Source organism: Drosophila takahashii, chromosome 3L, assembly GCF_030179915.1.
Source record: "Drosophila takahashii strain IR98-3 E-12201 chromosome 3L, DtakHiC1v2, whole genome shotgun sequence".
Lineage (NCBI taxonomy): Eukaryota > Metazoa > Arthropoda > Insecta > Diptera > Drosophilidae > Drosophila > Drosophila takahashii.
The window spans coordinates 8983456-9003710 of record NC_091680.1 but is presented as its reverse complement, the minus strand read 5'-3'; the positions used below and the strand labels follow the sequence as shown (position 1 = coordinate 9003710).

The following is a 20255-nucleotide window of genomic DNA, read 5'->3' as shown; positions in this document are numbered from 1 at the left end:
TTTTTCACTTTCCAAACCAGCAATCGGCCGTCCAAATCCCATGGCCCAGGTCTCCAGATAGTGCGACACGCACAAAGTCATAAATAGTGGCCACAAAAGGCCAAGACGTTAATGTGGTGACAATATTGCATGCAACCGACCGGCGATTTGCTGTTGTGCACCTTGGTGTTGCTGCTGTGTCGCCAGGGTGTTGCTGGTGGAAAAGCAGCTTTGCCGCCTGCTTTGGCACAGCAAGTGCATCACGGGGGGCGGGTCTGGGGCCAGGGGCGTGGCAGCTTATCGCCGATCGGGCGACGGCGACACTGTCCAACTTCAATTGCAACTCCAGAGCCAACTCCATTTCAACTGCATTGGGGAGCGGACGTGACGACGCTCAAAAAGTGATGACAGCTGTTGATGAAGTTGACGATTTCTAAAAATGCGTGTAAAATTAGTGTTAAAAAACATGTCAGACCCAATGTGACAGTTACGTTTTGACATGACAACAATTACACTTTGTCTGCTGACCGCCAAGAGCAGTATATATACTGCATATATTGCTGGTTTTGAAAGACTGAGACCGAGACCGAGACTCTAAGACCAGGACCCCAAACCCGTGTTAATTCAATAACCTGGACATTCTGGCCAAAGCAACGATGGCCAGCGGCGATGGCTGGCTTGCTAAGCGTATGATTAACGTCCGTTTTGATGACACAGCCAACATGGAACCATGGAGTCACGGAGGAGGAGGCACCACAATATACATATATCTATAGAGATATGGAGGAGCAGGAGAGGAGCCACATCTGCATTGTTTGTTTGCGTGGAACATTTGCATGCAACAATCTCAACCGGTTGGGATTGGCGGCACTTGCGGCAAGCATGTGTTCATTTCGTACGAGCACTCGTATCTTGGTAGCTTTTCGGTAGAGATGACAGCGGACACGGGTGCTACATATCATCACGCACGGGGAGGTTTTGGGACCGAAGATAGCCAGAGATATAATAGGTTCGCTCAGTTCATATAGACTCATGTTTAACTTATAGGACCTTCTACATAGGAATCCTAAAGTATTCTTTAGTTTACATATAAATCCTGAGATTTTCATATAATATGATCTAATTTCCAGCAGAAATTTAATTTCTCTTAATATATTTAATAGACAGTGTTCAACTTATAGATATAAATCTTGAGATTTTCATATAATATGATCCAATTCCTTACAGATAATTTCTCATAATATGGTTAAAAGACAACTGAAAGCGTTTTCGATCTCAACTTCAAATCCTTTTAAGCCTATTGAGCTTCTTGTTTGTCAAGTTTTTGTATTTGGTTCACTTAAGATTTGTCAATCTAGCAAAGTGCCCATAGGCTTAGTTTCAATTCTCGACTTCTGGCTAGCATTTATCCAAATGTCAACGGCTAATCGACAGCTGGCTAAGCAATTGAAAGACAGATAAGTGCGTCGTGGGGAAAATGAATAAAACCCGAAATCAAAAACTAATTTTCCGCCGACTAATTGCAATTAAGGGTAATCTTATTTTCCTGTATTGCAACCCGTTTCTATTTTCCATACCGTTAACCGGTGGGGAAAACTAACGATACGTTTATGTAATGGGGTCTTCGAAAAACCAACACAGGTGGAAGAGTGGAGGAATTCTGAATAACTTGAGTTAATTACGAAATATGCCTTTGTCCATCTCTATTGGGTGGAAAACTTATTATGCCCGCGAGGGCTAATACATGCGGTTATTATTAATGCCCCTGTGGATGGGGTCCCGTGGTTCGAGGTTGCCGGGGTTCCAAGGCGGTTCGCCTCGCCATGTCGACAGTAAATAAGCCTTCATTTTTCATGGCTCTCGCCTGACCGAATTCTATGCAGCCAGTTCTTGGCCAAAAGCAGCTGGCAGTGCGGTTATGCAAGCTGAAAAAAACGAAAAATACAGGAGAAAGGAGCTGGGGGTACTGCCACCGCATTCCTGGCCCAAAAGACAGCCGGTCAAATGTCAGGGGCCATAAATAAGCTGGCTTCCGCGACACAGATCCTCGCTGCCTCCGCAGAAGCCAAATCCAAAACCAAATGCTCCTTATGGCCATTGCAATTCAAGGCGCGAAACAATTAAACATAGTTTTCATTGCACAAAGAGGCCGACATTGCGCAAATTAATTTGTGCAGCAGAAAACAGAAAAAGAGCAATCGTCTCAAAGAAAGCGCGCTAAGCAAATCCAATTTCACCGTCAGCAATGTTTTTTTATCTGTCGCCGCAGCTGCATTTACCCCTTTCTCCGGCCAGCACGGCAAACACCCATCATGGCCATATTTGTGGAGCAATCCACCTTCATCTCGGGGACCCGAGCTCCCAACTATCCAAACTATCAAGCTAGCAGGCTACCAAGCTCCCAGCTAATGCAGCCGATCAACAATTTAGATACAATATCGCATATCGCATCATAATGTCGTCGTCGTCATCCTCTTGGCCAGCAAAATGGCGACACCACAGCAGCAGCAGTTGCAGCAACAGTTGCAACTACGGCAGCAACATCAAGCACGGCGGCATCTTTTTTCGCACCTTGTTTGAATGCTCGCGCCTAATGGACGACAGCAACATTAGTTTGCCGGCCGGCTGGAGACGCTTTTTGTGGTCCAGTTTCGTATGTTCGGCTTGTTTTGGCATCGCAGATTAAATATATTTAATTAAAAAGAAACAAGATGAATGCGAGATCAATTGACACGGCCAGCGGTGGATACACTATCTGTGTATCTTGCAGATATTTATAGCTGATTGGGAAAAACCGCCAAGAAGTTTGCTAGCACTCCCAAAAGGGCTGGGAGTGCAGATCTCTCACCTTTCCCACGCATAAAAATTCTTGTAAGCCCAATTCATCGAAAAATCTAATTTAAATTAAATGATTTTTATGACCGTGAAAAGGGGATGAAAAACAGAAACTCTGTGGTGTCAGATTTGAATTTAATCTACTTAAATTTTTAAAAGTATTTCTTAAAACCTTAAAATCAAAAATCAACTAAAAATGGTTTACAAATTATTTAATTACAAAAGTTAATAAAAATCAATTGAAACCATTTTGTTAGAGCATTTGAAAACTAAATGCTGTGGCTAGACAAAAGCCAACAACGATCTGCACAAAATTGGTAGCTGTCAACGCCTTTTTAATTGAAAGCGTGTTGGTGTTAAATACTCGTAAGTATCTCTTAGTATGATTTTTGCGCCGATCGCGATATGACAAGCGGGACAACGCTGACGGACGGACAAACGGACGGACAACCTCTCGAGCGGACATAAAGACAGCTGAATGGACGGCTGCGGCTTATCGGTGAACTACTTTTGGAATGGAAATGAATGAAATCAAATCGAAATGAAATGAAATGAGCAGAGTCAACGAATCGAATCGAATGCGAGTGCGAATCAATGGGCGCCCCAAACCGTCGACAAATCGATTGAAAAATCACAAACAAAAACAAACAGCAAACCAGAGACAGGGAGGGAAAAATAAAGATTGCATTTAATTTCTTTAACCTTGCTTTCACTTTTCTCATTAACTTTTCGTTGGCAATTAAAATTCAATTTTTGCTCAAAAATCAAGTCAGATAAATGGCCGCACATTTCTCAAAACTCAAAACCGAGCGGAGTGCGCGGGAGCGTGTGAAAAAGGCCAAGACGCCACATACGAGACGTTAACAAGGCTCGGCAAATTTTTAAATGCCAATTTCCGCAAATTATTAAATGAAATTGAGGATTCCGCACGGCTATCTATACATCTTTGGTTATGGGGAATTCAATCGGCCGTGGGGCCTTATATGGTGTGGGGTACAGAGAGGAAAATAAAGGTTTAAAATTTTGAAAATTTAGTTTTTTTGACAAAAAATTTAATTCAGAAGTTTTACATTTATTTAAATAGTTTTTCATTGTTTTTTAAAAATCTGTTCTAAAATTTAACGTATTTAAATGCTTTTTAACTAACTATACTTCACATTCTGTTAATTTGTTCATGTCTACAGATATATCACTTTAAACAATTTAAAAAAAAACTTCTGATGACAAACCTTTTTAAAAAGGCGTTAAAGAATTTATAAAACTGTTATTTGTTTAAACTAATATATTTTTCCTATGTGTACTAGCTGCGTGTTGTGTGTTTGCAATTTGACATACTTTTGTTAACCAGCAACTGCAACTGCCGCAGTAGTAGCAGCATCTTGCGGCAGCATCAACAATCATAATAATAATGGCAAAACTTAATAGTGGCGCGAAAGTATGACGAATATGTAAACTGCAGCTAATCCCGCAACAAATGATTGCGATTAATCAGCGGAATTGCATTAGCCGGGCCAAAAGGAGTCGCCCAACTGGGCGTAACTCCGACTGTCACTGTCGCTGATTAAGCGAGATGCCCAGTGGAAGATACAGAGACGATGCAGAGTTGTGGGTGCGTGCGCCTGCAATTATGCGCATGGCGCGCACGGTAGCCCATGCAATATGCAACATGCGAATATGGGGGATCCCATCCCTTTCCTTAGGCCCAAAACCAAAAACTCATTAACAAGTCAATTAAAAGGCCAGGAAATGGCAGATGGCTGCCATCCAGCTGGATGGGATGCCTGCGCTTATCTAACGACTCCATTTGGCCGCTGACTGGCAGCCTCATCTCTCAATCCCAATCGGCCGACCGATCCTGAAACTAATGCGAAAGCGCTACGAGGAGCGGACAGTAAGCGGATGCGCGTAATAAATTAATAAAGCCCGCATTAAACGCAATGCATATTCAATTAACAATGTCAGTGCGCCGCGTATCTTGCAGATATGCACATTCGGCATTTGGAGTCACATTTGCTGCGCCTGCCGCATTTCCTGTCAGCAAACACCAAATCCGAGGCCACCGCTCATTAAAACCGCGAGACAACAAAGTTGCCGGGAGAAACCAATTTTATGGATATTGTAAATCGTTCGGCGAACCTAGGGAATAGAGCCATCAACAGGTGGATCTGTATGAGGTAGAAGAACTGCTTTGCAGCAGAGACACTTTCGTTTGTTTTTGAAATTGTGAAAAATGTATACTACGTATTTTCTGTAAAAATATACCAGCTTATGTTGTATTATTCTTTAATATCAATACAATATCAAAGTTGCCAGTGGCACGTATCCATAAACAACTATAAGGTTCTATATTTCCCCATATTTCTTTTAACAATTTAAGACAAAAACCAAATCATAAGTTCATATAACTAATTTTTCCAGTGTAATAACTTTGCTTTGGTTTTTGTTTCTTATTGGTTCGTTTTTTCTTGAAAATTGTATGCTTGTGGGTTTTTCGGGGGATGCTAGATAGAACACATTGAATATATGAAGTGTATGAAAGTGGTCCTCAATTTCTCGCTGGCTTAGTAGGCCTGCGAGGATGTGGCCTCCTCATCCTCCTCAGGATCTCGATCCTTACTTCCGCTACCATTTTTCTCATTGGTCAAGAATCGGTGTATATGCGGAATCACACCGCCTCCGGAAATGGTGGCCGTGATCAGGGTGTCCAGTTCCTGGTCAGCTCGAATGGCCAGCTGCAGGTGGCGCGGGGTAATGCGCTTCACATTGAATTTCTGGGCGGTGTAGCCGGCACACTCCAGAATCTCGGCGGTCAGGTAATCCAGGACGGCAGCGGTGGTCACGGCTGCGGTGGCTCCGATGCGCATTTTTGATGTGTTGTGCTTCTTGAGTTGCCGGTGGACACGAGCCACGGGGAATGTGATTTGGGCCCGGCTGGATTGGGATACCGGTTTGGCCTTAGCCTTTGTCTTTGGCTTATCCTTTCCGGAAGCCTTCTCGGCTGTTTTACCAGGCATTTCTGTTTAATCGTTTTTTTTTTCACCGTACGATCGTTTGATTTACTATGGGGCTGTATAAAGCAGGTCCGACAGATAAGGAGACTTTTGTTTAAAGGGCAACTGGCTTTACTTTTGTTTACATGAGAACAGTTTTTCTAAAATTTAAAATTTGAGGCTTCCTGTTAGCATTTTAAGGTTTTCATCCTAGAAACAAAACTCTGACTATTCAGAACTTTTGTTTACATTTTCATAATTTTAGATTTTAATTTTTAGAGTTTTAAATCCTAAAAAAACTTGGCAGATTTAGAGCTACTTTTATGAACTTTCCTATGTTCCCATTTATATATATTTTACTTTAATGCCTGACTTACCTCACTGATCTCATCCTCGAGAGCTCGTTGCCTGGTCAGTTGCCTGAGTCGCTCCCTGCGCTGCTCCGTCAGCTGTTCCAGTCGCTGGGCCGCTCGGTCGACTTCGTTGAAGAGGAGCGTCACCTTGCGCAGCTTGCAGGCGGCATCCACGTTGAGGAATGCCCCCGAAGATGGTGGTGTGATATTGACCGAAGCCGGTGACGTCATCCGAGGCGAAGCTGGAGGGGCAGAGGTGATGGCCCTGGCCAGATCCTGAAGCCTGGCCAACTGGCCAGCACCCATCTTGCGGAGACTGTGGAGCTGCGAGTCCATCAGCGCACGACTGAGGGCGCGATGCTGGCCATAAAGTTGGCGGCGCGTGGGCAATCCCTGAAGATCGGCGGCGCGTATTTCGCTGAGGGCACTCACCAGCCGACCGCCGGCCGTCGAGCATTGGCGCTGAAAGGCCTCCAGTTGGGCGAAAAACTCGCGCCACTTGGTGGCATCGTGATGCCGCTGGCTAATCCCCGCCAGGCTGGATAGGGCGGGCACGGAGGGCAGCAATCCAGCGGGCAGCTGCGATGGCGCAACACTTGTCGTGACTTGGTCCACGCTAATGAATTTAACCAAATCCATTGGCGATGACGATGGCGATGGCGACGACGACGGCTCCTGTTTTTTGGGGTCAGAGTCAGAGCAGAGAGAAGCAGCGGATTCGTTGTCATTAGTGGACAAGTTCTGTTTTGGCCCAGCCGGTCATGTCGGGGCGGGTTAATTGGCTGGGGATCAGGCTGTCGAGAGCTCAGGCTGGGGCGTTAGCCCGTTGCCTGGCCTTTCGATCCCAACCCCCTGACAATGGCACGGAGAAAAAATGTTTCTTATTTTTTAAGAGGCCTTGGAATTTAAAATAAATTAAATTATTATAATTGAACAACTTTGTGATATTGTAGTAACTTTTAAGCTTGTTTTAATGGTTATTTTATAGTTAAAAAAAAAACATTTTTTGAAAGTATTAAAAAAATGTATTGAATTTAGAAATGAAAATATTTTAGAATTTTTGTAACAAACATTTTAAAAGTATTTTATGAGAATATATTTTTATTAATTCTAACTTATCACAAATCTTCAAAGCTTCAAATCTTAAGTAATTGAATTTAATTTATTATTTCAAAGTTTCACCAATTTATAAAGGGCTTCATATTAATTTTTCTCTGTGCCTTTTTTAGCAATCTGAAAGGTCAGGCTGTCTTAACTCTAAACTCACCGGGTGATCACTGTTATTGTTCTGCTGCTGCTGCTTCTGTTGCTGCTGCTCGTTGCACAATTGCAGCAGACTCGAATCGGAACAAACGGCCAAAATTTCACAATTGCCAATTTGCTTGGCTAAGAGTCTGAGACTTTGGCAAATTAAGTCGATTACGCATAAATGTTGAGACTTCTCGATGGCAATTAAAATGGTAAATGTCTGTTGGGCGGGTTGTTGTTTCTGCTGTTGCTGCTGCTGCTGCTCGGTGCTTTTATGGCCATTGATTGTTGCCGTCGTTCCGGGTGTTGCCGGGGCGGAGAAGGGGCAGGAGCTGCAAGAGCAATGGAAAACGAGCCGTGAGTTGTGGTACAAAGTGGCCGAGAAGGTGCACGGTCAAGTCGCATAAATAACATCAAAAGTGTTGGCCTGCTGTCGATCAGAGGTGGGCAAATAACAAGGATCGGTGAACTAGTTCAAAAAAAGTTCATTCAAAACTTGAACATATCACAAAAAATCAATATAAGGTGAAATTTAGAATCTAAAAATCTAAAACTTAGGAAGGAAACCCCTTTTTGGGAAATCCCTAATGTTAATAAAGTCCAATAAAGTTAAAATTAATTTGAATTTTAATTTCTAATCCTTAGTTAATTTAAGTATTTTTTGTATAAGCTCAATAGCTCAATTCAGCATCTAACAAGGTAATTTTCTTTAAAACATAACTATGCATTTTTTTGTAGTTCCCAAGTTGTCTTCATTATTCTTTCCCCCGCCGAAACAGAAACACTGGAGCACCTTATTAGAATTGTTAAATTTAATGTGCTTTCGGGCTATAATTTTTCAATAAATCATTATAATCTCGCCTAGCATTTCCCGCCTGATTCAGCCAGTGAATTAATCGCTCTCTTCCCGCTGATTCCCAGGCTTCCATGTGAACTGGTTCGCATGTGGGCCGCCGCCCAGCTCCATGGAGGCAAAAAGAGAAACACATAATGCTTGGGCGGATTGGGTGGTGGTGTCCGCTTGGGGAGCAGAACACACCGACTTGGCTACGCCCAAAACAAGTTCACTTTAATTGGCAATAAGCGGCCTCTGCACTTGGACTCTGAAGCACTTTACCTTTCAGTAACTCAGCGGGGAGAAATCACGTAACTATGACAAGTTGGTAGCCACTTTTAATCAGCGTAAATAAAAATTGAAAATTGCCGCTAATGGCAGCTGGTGGGCACTAACAGAAGCCGAGAGCCGTGTCCTAACACTTTAGCCAAAGTTTGCACAGCCGCTTGGAAATTCTTTAGCGGCCAAGTTGGGCTAACTGTAAACGCATGCCAGGCCGGGTTTTCTTGGTTCTCAGTTCTCACATGCTTCTCAATTGGCAGTCAGAGCCACAAGTCCACCCCCAGGTTCTTTTCCAGATGCAGTTGCTCTCCAAGTTGCAGTTGCAAATTGCACGCAATGCTCACGGGGCCAAGATCCGCTGATGTGGCGTGTTTCTGCGGAGTCTTTGGGTCTAAGAGCGCGGCTTAATGATGCCGCACAGTGCGCACAGGCTATAAAGAGCGCCCGGCATTTCAATTCCGAGGCAGCCTATATACACGCTCAAATGAGCCAGACGATCTTCTTCACGTCGATTTGGGAAATACCCTAACTAACTGGAATACTGTTAGGATAGCTTAAGATCATTAAATAATATCTTTGTCTTGAAGAATCGAATCATTACTTGAAGATCTAGTGCGGTGCCCTAATATAAGTTTAATTATATTATATTATTTCTAACAAGCTTTTTAGATAAGGTTCTTACCGAAATTTAAATTTCCAAATATAATAAAAAAATTGATATTAAAAACTATTTATGTCATGAAAAAGTCTTGCAATATATGGTTTTATATTAGTAAACACTTGCACCTTTACTATTGATAAATAGATACATATTTCGATCGTACACCTCCCCTTTCTTTGGCATGACAACTATACAGTCGACCCATATTCCTCGAACCCATTTTGCGGATCACCCCAAACGCTTTAGCCCCCTTTTAACCTCAAAAAGTTTAATTTAAATTTTAAAACCTTGGCTGATTTCAAATGCATTTCGGTTTTCGGAACAGCCTAGCTCACTCACTCTCTCTGTCGATTTTGTAGGGCAAGACGCATTAAAATATGAGCACAATCCTAGGTCGAGCGTGTGTAACCCGAGCTTTTCTTTCATATCCGTATTATGCGCAGGCATGCATATTTATACTCGAACAGGGTACTGGGTACTGGGTACCTTTCGCAGCCGAAGATTCCGTTTCCGAGAAGTGCAGCCCGCCAAACTGTGTCCATAAAAACAAATTTAATTGCAAGCTGTCACACACACGATGGAGGGAGTTGTGGATTGGCATCGTAGGAGGGGTTTTTTCTTCTTTTTTTTTTTGGAGCCAGATAGTCAGGGAGTCAGGGGAGCCAGAGTCGAGGTCAGACCTCTGGCCCAGACAAATGATGTAAGCCACGGATAAGCCAAGTGGCCATGTTGACACTGACGCAGTGGTGAAAACTGAGCGCGGAGCCAGCCAACATCTAATATTTGCCGTCCATCTGGCTGACATTCCGAATTGGACAGGCAGCTAATGAATACCTTACACATGTCTGCAAACAAACGCAAATAATGTCAATGGTCTGGCACATCCAACTCGTCATGAGTCAGGTCAAAAGAAGAGAAATACTGGACTGAATGGGATGGATTGGGATGAGTCGACTCGAGTTGCGATGAGATGCTGATGCTGCTGCTGATAATGATGATGATGATGAGGCGGCTACAGCAGATGTGCCAGTTTTCAGCGCAACTGCTGCCACTGCCACTGCCAATGTTTGTCAAAGACTCTTCTACACGATTTGGCCGCGTTTTTACCAATTGGCATTGAAGCAATTAACATCAGCATGCAGCTGGATTTCGAGCCGAGACTCTGGCCAAAACTGGAACGGGAATCGCATTGCCATCGCTTAGAAGTCTAAGTGGCCGCCAGATGACGACGAGTGTTCCCCTCCGTCGATTTAGATTTCACAGATTTCTGATATTTCCAGGAATCGTGTGGCAGTTGGAACCTTTTGCGGAGAACGGCAACAACCATTGCGGACAAAATAAAAGTTCACATCATAAATTTTAAAGTGTCACGAATCTGTCGGGAAAAAAATCATTCATATGCCTGCAGTTATCGTTCCCTCTCTTTCCATCCTCCCCCATTCCGCCCTCTCACTCTCTCCTTCTCCTCAAAGGGAAGCCGCACACAGTCCCTCGAAAGACGTGCCCGCAAAAGCCAGCCCCACAAAACATTGGCAGCCAACCTGAGTGGAATTCTAATTTACACTAAACAGCAGGGCAAATGGTCCGTTAAGCGGAGTTTATTGGGATTTTCGAGACCTTTTTCCCATGACCTTTGGGATGGACCCCTTAACGGGAAGCTCGTTAATACACTTTTAACGCGCAGAGTGGCTGGAATATAATTTCTGAGTTTTATAAATGGTCTTTCTCCCACAGGTTTTATATTTTCTTAATTGGGAATTTTCTCCCGTGATATTTCTTTAAAAATATGAAATATATAGCATTTATATTGGCTTTCAAAATTATTATCACATTATCTTTATCTTATCCCCTAAATCTGATCTTATGTTCTTTGAAAGCCCCATTTGCACTTGACCTGCTGTACAAACACTCACCGAGCTTACTGAATTGCCCCGTCTTAAATGTTTACTTTACCAAATCCCCATTCAGTAGGAGATCTAGGGCAGATAGCCAACCCTGCTGGACAGTGTTTATCGACTTTTAGCCCAGACTTTTGTTCCATTTTCTGAGGCAAAGTTCTCGGCTCACAATGCAAGTGCTGTTCGATGTTGCCGTTGTTTTTTCAGCTCTGTTCTATTCTGTTGCTGCTGCATGTTTCCTTTTAGCCAAAGTGGCAAATTGACTGACGTGCATTCGGGCCAAAACGAAACGAAACGAATCTCTCGGGGGAGTGGAAGTGGGGGCCCCGACTTAAAGGCTTAAATGCAGCTCCGCATCGTTCCCAGCGCCATTTGGCTGACTGGCTGGCGCATTTGCATATCGGCTCGTAAATATGGATGGGCCGACGGGTCTGCCGGGTCTGCGAGTCTATGAACTTATTGTCAGACAAATTGAAATGCCTGATTCGGCTGCAGATGCTGATTCTGGGGATTCACGGGGGAAACGGGTAGTAGTACTCGTACTCGTACTGGTTCTGGTTCTGCGATTGCCTACAGCTGCTCGTTGAGCCCATTCCCATGCGTTACTTTGACACTAAACCGATGAGGCTGATTCTAATTCTGATTCAGATATGGAAATTGAGATATGCACACGGGCAAAAAGATCTGTAGTCTTTAATAAAATAAATTATAATCTGTTCTTCAATTTTATATATCAGAAAATGAAAAAACTTTTCAGTTCTAAACCTATTGGGTTAATGTTACAATTTTCTTGGTAATGTTATAGAAATGAATACTGTATTTCTAAAAAGAACTCTTGATGTGCCAGCATTATGACTCATTTTGGTATGCAAAAACACCCATTTGTTGACCGATTTCTGTGATTTTTGTTCTCAGTGCCGCTCTGTAGATCCCCCACTTACCTTCGCTCGGGAATTGTGCTGTAGTAGAGGAGCAGCGTGGCCAGCTCGTAGCAATTGAGGCCGGCGGACGCCACACAGGCCGCGTCCACGCTCACAAGTGGGTCGCCTTGGAGGGTGCGTGTGCCTGGAAAAGGAGTTGTGAAAATAGTTAAGCGATGGGCTATAAAAGATCTCTAGATGTGGGAAATCGCACTGCAAAGCTGTCTCAATTGGTGCGCCCTGGGTGGCCACTTCGCCTTCGATAATGTGCGAAAAAGCGTGTGCACATTAATTGAAAAGCGCCAACTTTATGTGCATTTCCCCCAGCCGCTTTTCGCCGAACACCAGGAAAATGGCCAGCGGCAAATTGCCCGGCGGGGCGTTACAAAAACGATTCCAATTTATAAGCAAATTTGGTTTTTCGGCTCAGTGAAAGTCTAGAATTAGATAGGATCGGGCTGGGGGCGCGGCGAAAATGGAAAGTTTGTCACCTAGGTCCGCCGCATGCGGATGGAAGGATGGATGCTCACCTGGTAAATAGACACCGCTGGTCAGCAGTTTCTCAGGCAGCTCGCCAATCGAGCTGGGCGGCAGTAGCTCTGTCTCGCAGGTCTCTGCATAGGAAAAAATTACGTTATGTTAACTATTTGATAACAAAATATTTAAACTATTTTTTTGAGGGATTTTATGTATTTTTATGAAGCAAAAAATAGTTATAATTTCCTAAGAATCACTTTAAAATATGTTTATAAAATATCTCAATTTTTCTTTATATCCTTATAGATTTTTATATGACCAACACATTTTTCTCAGTGCTCAAATGATAAAACGAAAAGACTTGCGAAAACTCACACGAAAGTAAAGGGGGTCCACAAATATGGGTTAATTGTATTTTAAACGCTCGACGGAACCTTGAAAACTGGTCCAGGATCTGCGCCGTTTGCATAATAATGTCATTTGATTAATTTCGAGCTGCCGAACAGCCCACACCAGCTCTCTATCTCATAGGAAAGGGGCGTGGCAGCCGCCGCCTTGGCTTCGTTGCACCAAAAACTAGTTCGTCATAAATTGTGAGCCTGCCCCGGGGACTTTCGCATGCGACAAATATTTCCCAATGATAAATGCGACACATTTCAGCGTCTCGGGAAATTCTGCACTCGTCGCTGTGAACTCCGGCCACCTGTTGCCGCTTTTCCAATGGCAGAGAGCCAGAAACGAATGCGACCCGCTGCATTGTAATTCAATAGCCCGACCACAATAGCCCCCGCACTTGCCAACTGATTTATGCCCGCTTGCAAATTGCACCCACACCCAGCCCAGATAGCAGTTGAACGCATTCCAGGGAACAGTGGCCAGATGTGGAGAAAAAGTGAGTAAAAAGAAGCTACTTTACTATTTTGAAGAATATTTTGGATAGTCTTAGTTGACGATGAGTTGAGTTTAGGTACAGGCACAAAAAAAATGAACCAGAATGACTCAAAATGTCATCAAATATTTGAAAAATAAAAATAAATTAAAAAACTTCATTTAAAAAATTTCTAAAATATAGAAAATTTAAAAAACATTTAATTGATTTAAATATTTATAAAAGAATTATATATATTTCGTAATGATATAGTAAAACAAGAAAGGAAGCTACCTTCGGCCAGCCGAAGCTTATATACCCTTGTAGATAAAAGAATACTCACTCGGTGCAGTTCCAGGGATTCCAGATTCAGCGTTTCGATTTATTTCAATTTTGTTTTTAAGTAGTCAAAAATCAAAACGCCTACTTCCTACAAAGTTACAATGAATTTTCTTATATTTGTTTGGGAGCCTTAAGATATAGTGGTCCGATCCGGCTCGCTACGACATATGTACTACCTGCAATAGAAAGAAGACCTTCGGGAAAGTTTCATCGCGATAGCTTTAAAACTGAGAGACTAGTTCGCATAGAAACGGACAGACGGACAGACGGACAGACGGACAGACGGACATGGCTAGATAGACTCGGCTATTGGTGCTGATCAAGAATATATATACTTTATGTGGTCGGAAACGTCTCCTTCACTGCGTTGCAAACATCTGACTGAAATTATAATACCCTCTACAAGGGTATAAAAATAATATTTTTCTGAATTACCGAAATATAATAAATCTATATATATACCAAATCATATTGTTTTACCTCTGTTCTGATGCCTATTTCGAACCACTGTATCCGTACACTGGCACTGCTTTGGTTTCTCATTTAATTTTCATATTTTAGGCTTTGACAAATTAAAAGGCATTTGCACCGTTGTGGCTGCCACAGAGACAACGATATTTTGCGGCTAACCACGTCTCACCGGATGCCGTGGGTTGTCGATGTTAATGGCTAATGGCTAAAACCACTGCTGCCGGCGGACCTCCTCCTCTCGATGGAGCATTTTGAAGGGGCATTCAAAAGCCGCCAATAAAGAACGGCTTTTAAGATTTTTCCACAAAATAAATGGGTACAGATAGAAGTGGCAATTTTCGGGCATTGCCAACTTAATTGAGTATGGTTTTGGCATTTAATGGATTGTGTTGTCATGGCATTAAGCATTCGGTAAACTGCTAATTAATCAAGTGGCATAATGAAATGACATCTCCCGAAAAGCATTTCGAAGACAAATCCAAACCGGATGAAATGCCTTAGATCCAGACCGAATATCATCCAGATAGCGAAAAATTTCACTCTCTCATACTTTCGCTAGAATTCGGGGCAACAAAACTGCGTTTATCTTCGGGCAATCTTTGGCGATTAATTGAATTAAATGTCGGCCAGCATTTATGAACACCAAATATATCAAATTAGCGCCAAAACTGAGCGCTATCAAAGCGTTCCATTAAACCCCACCCCCTGAAACAAAATCGACTTCAAAGCGCCGTTCGAAATGAACGCAAATTTGACTCCAGTTTGGGTTTAACCGACTTTTGGCTGCGGGGCGTTTAATTGAATAGTTCGGGCTCACAGATTTGCATACGATGCAGGCCACGGAGCTCTAAAACAAATAAGACAAATCACGCCCAGAAATTGCGATAAGCAAGCCACGAACTGGTCGCTCTGTTGCAACTGTTGCAGGTGCACTCAGAAAAATGTTTATATATTTTATGGAGCAAATATTTTTTGTAGCTAGACCAAATGAAAAATCAAATGATTTTTATAAGATTTTCCTAGTATTCATTTCTCAAACTGTAATACAAATCCTTGAGTTGATTTCAACCCATTATTTCAAATGTTTTCTGTGTATTAATAGGCGAAACGAAATACCGACCGATATCAGAGCACTTTGTGCCTCCTGGGGCTATCGGTGCGCATGCGTAATGCGATATTACGTATACGCTGCGTGGCTTACCCAGACTGTGGTGTTTCCCCGGTCCGATGCTATCGCTGGGCTCCTCATCGCTGTCGATGTGCGGAAATGAGTTGCCGAGACAAAAGAGGGGCAGTGCCGGCGAGGTGGAGGCGCCACTGGCCTCGTTACCACCGATGCTCCTCTTTTTGGCCTCCGAGCTGCTGGTCAGGAGCTCCTCGCCGGCACTCGAACTGGAGCTGCAACTGGAGCTGCTGCTCCTGTCGCTCACATTGCTGTTGCCCGACGAGGTGGAGTTCATGCTGTCCTGCCGATTGGTTAGGCGCCTCAGCATGTAGCGGCTGTTGAACAGTTTGTTTTTGGTAATCAAATCGCTGCGCCGCAACGCGCACTTGGGTGATCCCAAACCCACCAGGCTGTTGCTATTGCAGCCATTATTGTTGGCCTCGTCGAGGGCATCCTCCCCGGGGCCAGGATGCATCGGCATCTGCAGCTCGTTCAGCGAAACGCGCTCGATGCTGCGCTCCACGCTGACCAGCAGATTCTGCAGCAGTTGCGGCAGCTCGCCGCAATCCGATGCCATCAGTGCCGCCGCTGCCGTGGACATTTCCAGCTGGAGCACGCTCAGGGGCAACTGGCCGGGATTCTCGTGGTCGATGCAGTGGCTCTGGACGCTCTCCTCCTTGCGGGACGAGCGCCAAACAGCATAGAGCCGCGGTGTGCAGTCCGCGTCGCCTTCTGCTGAAGATTCTGTCGAAGGAAAGGGAAAATTTATTAGGATAACTTAATGAATGGTAAACATGGTAAAATGCTTAAATATCTCTCTCTTAACTTTTACTTTTTTTCATTTTGATCAAATTTCAATGGAGCTTTTAAATTACAAAAGGTAAATTGTCTTGCATTTAAATTTTACTGTGGAGGTCAGCCCATAAAAAAGTTATTAGTCATAAAAATATCAGGTTTCTGGTGCCCACTAAAATTTTATTCGTATTCAAAAATTGTAGTATATCTACCTGCCTTTTGGATATATTATTAAGGTCTAGGTAAACTCAGTGATTTTCAAAAATAGGTTTTTTAAAAATTAATAAACTTTTAAAACAAAAAGAGGCAAATTGTAAATTCAAAACTAAACTCTTACTTAATTAAATCATTAGCTTCGAATGTACGAAAGTGCCTACATGGTTTATTAGATTTAACTAAGTCTTGATAATCTGACCAACATAAATACCTAGAAAACCCTGCATCCCAATTATTCCCTGCTTCCATTCTAGACCCATTCGAATTGATCAAGCCCTAGACGGCCGTAAGTGATCGATTATTTTGATTGGGGGGTTGTGGCTATGCTCGTGTGTTCCTGCCCCCTTAATCATAGTCATAAGAAGGGCCAGGCCAGACCAGACCCCTCCGATCCCGGTCGACCCACTTACCCAATTTGATGCAGAGATACAGCTCCGCCGGGCGAAGTGCGTGCGCGATCTCAGCGTCGCTCAGCTGCAAGACCAGCGCTCCATTGGATGTTGCCAGGGGCCAGCCGGGATGCCATAACCAGGACTGCAAGACGATAAGCGGTACGGGTATAAGTATAAGCATAAGTATAAGTGCTCGATTGCAGATTGAGTAACGAAATCATTTGCAAATTTTTATTATTACCGCGATTACATGTTCGGCCCGAAATTGTGCAGGCCACAACACCCGCAAGTGTTAAGCTGCGGAAAGGAAACCGAAACCCAAACCGAAACAGAAACAGAAAACGATAAAGAAACCAAAGCCAAAACTATGAGCAAAAACAGAAAACCGAGGCTGACTGCCTGGAAAGCGCATTAAATATGGCCCAGACTGTCCAGACCGTCAGACGTCAGAGCTGGGATATTTGGATATTTGGAGGCCTGAATGTTCGAGGTCTCCCCCATGTTTGTCCGCCAGTTGGCCATATCGGAGATGGCGAGTGTGGCAACTTTTTGGACGCCCCAGTACCCAAAGTGCACAGGAAAAAGAGCAAGGATATTTAATTTACCCTATTAAACATTGTCTTAGGCGATATGAATTTAACTTACATAAATAGTAGTATTTAAAACATTTAAATATAATGACTAGCATTTTGTCGTTCGTATAAAACAAATGTATTATCTCAGAAAAGATCAACCAGATAAATTTAAAAAAATTTAATTCTTTATAAAAATAAATTATAAGATGTAATTAAATATTAAAATACTCTCATAATATTCTAATTTTTTTCACAATGTTAACATGTATATTAATGTTTAAATATTACGAACCTAATTATATTTTACGAGACATTCTTTCAATTATCTTTTTACTAAGGCAGGTACAACATAGGTTCTTTAGTTGACAGTAATTTAAGAAATATTTTTTCGTGTGTATTCCCAAAAAGAGCAGAAAAAAAAACGGAAAACAGGCACCGCCTGGCGATGGCGATGGAAAATTATAGATAAATCATGCAAGTCAAACTTTTGGCAATTTTTGCTAATTTTTGGTTATTACCCTCAGCGTTTGTGCCAAACTGAAAAGGCTGAAAAGCAGAAAGCCCAACGCAGATTTCACCCCTACGGGAATGTGAAATCGAATTTGAGTCCCGCGACTGCGAAAAACGTAAAGCCAAAGAGAGAGCTCCCAGAGATCCGAGTTGAAGCCCGATCCTTTGGTCAGCTATTAATTGTTGCAATGCGAAAATGTTTCCTCACATTGTTGCTAATTTGCCAGTTGCTCAGATTTTTTGAGCATTTGATTTCGGCTTTGTTTTCGTTTCGCTTTTTGGGAAAATCAGACAGGGGAAAAAAGGTGCGCACTGGCTTGATTTATAGCGCCTTTTGACTCAACACAAAAACTTGGATATTTTATTGGTAACAAAGCGATCTCTGTTGTTGTTTTTATTGCACATGCCACCCAGCCAGGAGGGAAAGAGAGAGAAATAGAGGGGAAAAAAGAGAGATACGCGAACATAAATCAATTGTTGTCGCTCTGGAGGAGGCATTCGAGGGGGGTTACGGGTTTTTCGGGGGTTTCAAGGGGCTTCAAGGGGCTTCAGGGGGTTCCAGGGGTCGCCGATCGAAATCCATTCAAACAGAAAATGATCAATTTTGTCATTTGATCAAAGCCGCAGCAACGATCGCAACGCATCGTTTACAATCGATTGAACAAAATGATCATCGCCGATCAACCGAACCACACAACGACAACAACGCAACCACTTCCTCCGCTCTAAAGCCATCTCTTTACCCCTTTTGCCGTCTCACTTTGTCTGATATTTCGGACCTGCACTAAAACAAAAAGGTTTAAAAACGTTATATTTTTGAGATCTTTTGACCTTATTTGTAATTATTTCCAGTAATATTTGTAAAGTTAGTCATAATATTCAGTTGGTTTTGTTTGCCTATAAATATAATTGATCGATTTTTAAGTAGCATGTTAAAAGTTTAAACACTTTAAGATATTTAAAGGCAATGCCAACATCATAAACATTTGTTGTTAAAAGCTCATAAAAGATGAAAAGTATATTTATTTCTAAAAATGTTTGAAATGTTTATAACTTTGAAGAAGTATGAATTTCGATCTTTACTAAAAGTATTAAAAATATAGTCTAATAAAATATCAGAAATTGCAATATTTTGTGAAGTATTAAAAATATAGTCCAATAAAATATCAGAAATTGCAATATTGTAAGCAAATTTAAAGGGATATTTGTATATTGGTTTTATTCTTTGCCTATTTGTTTTCGGTGTGATTCAGGGAGGTATCGTTGAATAAGCCCCTGTCGCCACATGCTAAAATAATGATTTTCGTAACATTTTCTGCATGATTGCCCGCGACCCCAGCTCCATGCCAAGTTCCATGTTCCATCGGCGGTGCCGGTGCCTTCTCCATCTCCATTTGTGATCCGATCTGTTCCGATCCGATCCATTCCAAGACAATCCAAGCCGAAGGGGGTTCTAAATCATTGGAAGCGTTTCAGTTTCGTCGTCATTGACCCAAATGCGCGCGTCGCTCGGACGCCGCTTGTCATTGTCATCGATGTTGTTATATTGTAGTTTTAGTTGTCGCTGGGTTTTGATGGTGTCGCCTACACTGAACACTGTACATTGAACATGGAACCAACCCTCTCTTCGCAGCGGCACTGTCATATAATGTTCGATTTTATGTCCACAGACAAGTTGAACTATTGAAATTGTTATGCAAAGAAAACATTTGAAGGACAGCTAGTGGTCAAGTAATGTAGGTTTATCGCAATACGAAATTCTCTAAACCCCAGAACATGTTCCACAAGAAAAGGTATTAATTTTAAAATTTAAATAAAAATTTCTTCAAGAACTCCAACTTTTAATAAATAAAACCTGAAGGCTAGGAAACGATTAGGCTAGAACCTCTAAAAATATTCCACAAATTTAGCGGCTTCTAAATAACATTTTTTTTCCTTCCCAGAATTGTAGACACAAAAAACGAATCCAAAGGGTATTTCACCACAAGAAATCAAAAGTATCTTTTTTGTTCTTGCGCTTGGGTTGTTTTCAATTTGTTGCTGGGCGACAAATTTCCGTTCCATTGCACTATGGGGAATTTGACCACTTTTTTTGGCCAATATTAATAACTCCCTCAATTTTAAAGATATCAAAGTAAAACTTTAGCAATCGTTATTATTAATCACAACGCATATTCTGCATGAATATCTTTCGGATCAGACAACTATATCATATAGCTGCCATAGGAATGATCAGATTAACTTTGCTATTTTTAGAGATAAATGCATAAAACTTGATAAGTACCGTTTTAATACAATATTAAAACCACATAAAAATTTTTGTTAAAATCGGAAGAATATTTCTTTTAGTTTCATAGAACCGAAAATTCTCTGAGTTTACATGCAATTTCTTTCATTTTTTGATACAGTTATAGCTTTATTTTTCTTTTTACAACCTCTTAAG

At 42.2% G+C, this 20255-nt stretch overlaps 2 protein-coding genes across 3 annotated transcripts in view; both read right to left on the bottom strand.

Annotated features, from left to right (window-relative positions):
• Pura (Puratrophin-1-like) overlaps nucleotides 1-20255 on the bottom strand; it is a 60271-nt gene that overhangs the window by 15143 nt on the left and 24873 nt on the right. For both annotated transcript variants that reach the window (XM_044394667.2, XM_044394668.2), the window contains exons 4-9: nucleotides 16746-16869; nucleotides 15361-16068; nucleotides 12532-12615; nucleotides 12023-12146; nucleotides 7425-7737; nucleotides 6182-6832 (exon numbers count right to left, since the gene is read on the bottom strand). In XM_044394667.2, the coding sequence (XP_044250602.1) occupies nucleotides 6182-6832; nucleotides 7425-7737; nucleotides 12023-12146; nucleotides 12532-12615; nucleotides 15361-16068; nucleotides 16746-16869 (2004 nt within the window). The remainder of the gene's footprint in view (nucleotides 1-6181; nucleotides 6833-7424; nucleotides 7738-12022; nucleotides 12147-12531; nucleotides 12616-15360; nucleotides 16069-16745; nucleotides 16870-20255) is intronic.
• Nucleotides 5107-5925, bottom strand: LOC108065831 (histone H2A.V-like). Its single transcript, XM_017154051.3, has one exon. The coding sequence runs from the start codon at nucleotides 5826-5828 to the stop codon at nucleotides 5376-5378; it is 453 nt and encodes a 150-aa protein (XP_017009540.2). The 5' UTR covers nucleotides 5829-5925; the 3' UTR covers nucleotides 5107-5375.